The sequence below is a fragment of the Colossoma macropomum genome, unplaced genomic scaffold (assembly GCF_904425465.1).
Source record: "Colossoma macropomum unplaced genomic scaffold, Colossoma_macropomum, whole genome shotgun sequence".
Lineage (NCBI taxonomy): Eukaryota > Metazoa > Chordata > Actinopteri > Characiformes > Serrasalmidae > Colossoma > Colossoma macropomum.
Genome location: NW_023494795.1, coordinates 22,470,407 through 22,475,373, shown reverse-complemented (window position 1 = coordinate 22,475,373; position 4,967 = coordinate 22,470,407). Strand labels below are relative to the sequence as shown.

The window sequence follows — 4,967 nt, the reverse complement described above, 5'->3', positions numbered from 1 at the left end:
CCAATCATGTAAATTCTAAATGGGCAAATTTTTCAAAAAACAATAAAATTTCTCAGCTTCAACATTTAATATGTTGTCTTTGTACTATTTTCAATAAAATATAGGGTTTAAATCACCTGCACATCATTGCATTTTGTTTTTGTTTACATTACACAGCATCCCAACTTTTTTGGAAATGGTGTTGTAGATGAATGTGAAGTAAATGGCCCAAAGCACAGGCTATTAAGCATACATTATGTAAGAACCCATTTTCCTTGCTGAAAAAGACCATTAGATCTATTCGGTTCAAAACCTGATGGTTTAGCTTTCTGATGAGAATTGGCTTAACGTTACCATTAGAGGCCACTCGGTTTCAGTAGGACACCTTTAGATCCCATTAGGAAACCATCAAGTGCACCTGGAATCGTTCCCAGGACAGCTGTTAAACCATCAGAATCTTTTACACTGTGATACCAACCCATCTGGAAAACACAAAATATCATTAGTAACTACTGGAAACCATCAGGAACCAACAGAAACTTTTAATGATTTGTATGAGCAGGGTTTGTTTAACCTGATGACAACTATGAGTTGTGTTGTCCTCTTGAAAAGTAATCCCAAATACCTCTGGTTCAGCTATGCAATTCATTTTATAGTGGGCCCTATCTGGTGGAACCAGCTGCCCACTGCACTCTTGTGTGTCCAATTCTGTTGTTAGCTGTAAATGAAATAACTTTTCTTAACCCATATAATTGGTAGAAGAGTTTTTAGTTGGTTTATGGTCAATTATGTACATCCCTAAAAATATTCATATTTTCCTATCTAAGTTGTTATGGAAGTGAACATGGGTAAAATGTAGTTGTGTTTATTAATCATGTTAGCAAAGATCCATTGTTATCCAGCGTATGGCTCTAGACATTTACAGGTCCTGTGCATCACATTAAAAACATTTAATGAGCATTTGATCTTTGAAGCCCATTTGAAAAAAGAAAAAAAACGTCAAACACTCTGTCAGTCGCCTTCATCATAATTAGCTGTTGCAGCACCCTTAGCTTCCTGTGCTAATCAAGCAGCAGAGCAGCCAATGGATTGACTTTTTAAATCACAGCCCTGAGCCACAGAGACTGCACAACCTCCAGATCAGTGGAGAGAAGAGACACATAATGGGCCTTGTCACGGTTGATATGCAGTGTGAACATATGGCCAAAAAGCATTAGCTCCAAAATGAATGTGAGCAGAAAGCTAACCTGCTGGTCGTAGCAGCAAAGGCCCTCAGAGCATTTATAGCAATCTTGCAAATAGTGCACCACTGAAAGGTGCAGACATAAACAGCTCTTTGCTTTATCATAGCAAATAGGTCATTCAAAATAGCATACAATCTTTATAGGAATGACTGTGTGGATGAGCAAAAAGGAAAGAGAGAGGCACTCATAGAGGCCTTTTTAGCCATTTGAACTGCAACACACATCCAGGGAAAGAACAGGGGAATGAATAATCAAAGCCATATATCATGGCAGCCCTCCAGAAAGTGACTTTTCCTTCTGTAGATTAACATATGTGGTAAATGAGAGCACTGGAAAGCAGTTATATCCCTACAGAATACTCTCCTCCCCTACAATCCACACAGACCCAGCTTAGGCCAAAGCTTGCACACCCTGATTATGTTCGAGTGCCTTTTTAGGTCATTTCTGTCTGTCAAGCATGGGTTAAGATTTGGGTATTTTTCCAGATATAAACATGTAATTTCATAATTAACTTAGCATCTTTAAAAAAGTACATTTAAGTCAATGACATCATCCTAGAGTGACCTATTGACATTTTAGCTGCCCTCTGACCTTACACCTTTCCCAAAATGGTGCAGTTTTGCTAACCTTATACATGACATACTGCAAGCTTAATTTTTTTTACAAGTGTGTGACTCGCTTGAAAAAAGGTACAGGGTTTTTACAATGTACATAGATTTTATTCCTGCAGTCGCTGAAAGCTGAGAGGCTTTTGGAGTGGAACAGCTGCACTGATATGCTTGAGTGTATGGCTGTTTGAATGCATGGCTGAATGGCTGCACAGGGAGAGCGGCTTAACTCATCCACCACAGGGGGATCTGCTTGACCAATCAAAGTGGCCCCTCAAGACGCCGCGAGATTTGATTTTTTTCCTTCCCAGGAAAACTATCCCTGCTGGTTAAGGAGAGGAAAAAAACATGGACTGAAGTGTCAGATAACATGCACACCCAAAAACCAATGCAAGATGCAGCACGATGGTCAACTTTGCACTCCCATCAACTGTTCCTTGACACTCAAACAATAAAAACAGACATACGTTATCAGTTCCAGCTGATTTATTTGCCAAGATACAGACTTCAGCATGACGACATGTAACGCATTTCCTTTGCTACAAAACGCAGATGGTCCATTTCAAGAGTATATTGCACAAAATAATGAAAAACAAAATGTGCCATTAAGATGATAAAAATGAAACAAAATCTTGTTTCACACCTGCTATTTGGGACCCATTCACACTGATATACATAAACTCCTAGCTTTACTATATTACACAACATATACAATCTTGAATCTAGTACCAGCAATGAGGTCTATAGTTCCCCAATTCCATTGTACATCTCTATAGAAACGCATGGTCAGATCTACAACTGTACACAGTCTAGACTGAAATAATAACAAGGCATTTAGATGCAAGATGATCTCATTTTTAACCCTTGCATGCTTGAACCAATGAAACCGGGTAGAAGTGCCTGAAGAAACCTCACTGAGAGCACAGTAAGAACATTCCCTTTAACTGTACAAAAATAAGCCAGAAAATATTTCACTTCTTTTTTTTAAAAAGATGAGGTATGTTGGTTATGTATCAAAAAATGCTTCCTGCCATACCTGTGTTCTACAACAGTTTGTCTGCTTTTTTTTTTTTTTAATCTCCACACCTGGAGGGAAACGGAACCGGTTAGAAAACAAACAGTTGTGGAGTACAGAAATCACATAAAACCTCGGAGAAAAAGTTACATCCTGAACAGTGTTTCAGATTTTGCCTCCTTTTTCAGACCAGCAGCCGCGTTTCAGCTCCCTGTAGAGAAGATGTGGTGGGACGTGAATGCATAGTTCAGGTTTTACACTTTGCCGTCCACCTCATGTTAGCAGTTTCACTGCGGCCCCTCACAGAAAGAAAAAAATAACACCCATAAAACCCTGTCATGGCGACAAATGTCACTTTTTTGCGATGAAACCTTCCTCAAAACACTTCTGGTTTCGGTTCCTCTCCCTACACCGACAGAGGACGAGGCCAAAGAGGCGAGTCTTTAAAAAAAACCTGAAGATGCGAGTCGTTTTCCCGGCTAGCGGAGTGAGTTAGCCTAGCCTAGCCTAGCTATACTTAGCAAGTGAACACCAAGTCAGAAAAGTTCGCCTCCAGCCAGTCGCCGGCTATCATCTCGCTCAGCTCTGGGGTGCAGTAGTCCGGGAACTCGAAGTGGGAGCCGAGGCTGCCCTCACTGAACGAGTCCAAATCCTTATCCACCAGAGAAAGGCAAAGGTTTCCCGAGCCGCTGCCCAGCTCCGCTCCGTGGGTGCCAGCGGCCAAGTTCAAACTGAAGTCGACCAGCAGGTCGTCCGCGTCGTCGCCCGAGCTGGATGAGGTGGAGAAGGAGCGGAAAGAGGAGGCTGGAGAAGCCGAGGAGGATGAAGAGGAGGAGGAGGCGGGGAGATAGTGAGACGAGCTCTGCTTCGTGATGTTCTTGAAACTGTAGAAAAGTCTGCCGCCGTGTCTCGACTCCTCGTACATGCTCGCACCCTCCGGCTCCGCGGCGGAGCTCAGCGTGGGACTCGCCGGCACTTTGGCCACGCCGTACGGCCTCAGCCTCTGCTGCTCGTGCTCGTCCTCTTCCTCCTCCACTTTAATCCGAGCGGGCAGCTCATCATCGTAGTCGTCGTCCTCATCGTCGTCGTCGTCGTCATCGTCGTCTTCGTCGTCCGTGAGCTCCCTCTTAACGGACTTGGTCACTTTTAAGTTCGTGAATACATAGTTGTACCTCACATCTTGGTGATGAGAGGGCTTTGCGTTGGCGGTGACGCCGATGCCGGGCTTGCTGGGCTTAACTTTCGTGCACTTCTTTGCCGGTGCTTTGACCGCCGCTTTGCTGCCGCTCTTCTCCGGCGAGAGCCCGGTCGGCTTTGAAGAGTTGTCAAGCTTTGGCTTCTTCTTGGGTCTGTACTTGTAGTCGGGGTAATCGGCCATGTGCTGCAGCCGTAACCGCTCGGCTTCCCTGATGAAGGGGATCTTCTCGCTGTCCTTCAGCATTTTCCACCGCTTTCCCAGCCGTTTGGAGATTTCAGCGTTGTGCATGTCCGGTGACTGCTCCATGATCTTTCTCCTCTCGATCTTGGACCACACCATGAACGCGTTCATGGGTCTCTTAATGTGGCCGCTCGCTGTCTTGCACCAGTCTGGCTTCGGAGGCACCGGGCTACACGCCGTCAGTTCTGCCTCCTCGGTGTCCGTGGCCTCCCGGGACATGCTGCTCTCCGTCTGCTGCACCATGCTCCGTTTCACAGTTTCCTAAGTTCAACTTCTTTACTTTCGCTGTGCTCGCAGTGATTTTTGTTGTGTTTCTGTTCTTTTCCTCCCTACAGCCTTAAAGCTCAGTCAAAACCTCTGCAAAGTTCCTGGCTGCCTTCTTAACTACTTCTCGGGGCTTTTTTCATACCGGCTACGTCACTCATAATTATCCAATCAGGCACCGCCGCTCCGCCCAGAACGCTCCAGACATTCCTTCGCGTTTATTTCAAACAGTTGATTGGTGGTTGTTGTTTGGGGGCGGGGCCTTCACGCTGTCTGGTTCGGACTCGGCGTGCAAAACATGCAGAGGCACAAGTAAACGAACATCGTCTTATGAAGCAGGTAGATACCAGTTCATTACACAGAAATGATCAGGTTCAGAGTTTCAAATCGGTTAATGTTCCACGCGCCTGTGTTGAATT

The 4,967-nt window shown here is 44.7% G+C and overlaps 1 protein-coding gene across 1 annotated transcript; it reads right to left on the bottom strand.

Annotated features, from left to right (window-relative positions):
- Window positions 1-2,895: 2,895 nt before the first annotated feature.
- On the bottom strand, window positions 2,896-4,673 carry sox11b (SRY-box transcription factor 11b). Its single transcript, XM_036581875.1, has one exon. The coding sequence runs from the start codon at window positions 4,525-4,527 to the stop codon at window positions 3,364-3,366; it is 1,164 nt and encodes a 387-aa protein (XP_036437768.1). The 5' UTR covers window positions 4,528-4,673; the 3' UTR covers window positions 2,896-3,363.
- Between the last annotated feature and the right edge of the window lie 294 nt (window positions 4,674-4,967).

Excerpts from the sequence above, each read along its gene's own strand:
- sox11b (XM_036581875.1), bottom strand. The coding sequence starts at position 4,527 with ATGGTGCAGCAGACGGAGAGCAGCATGTCCCGGGAGGCCACGGACACC.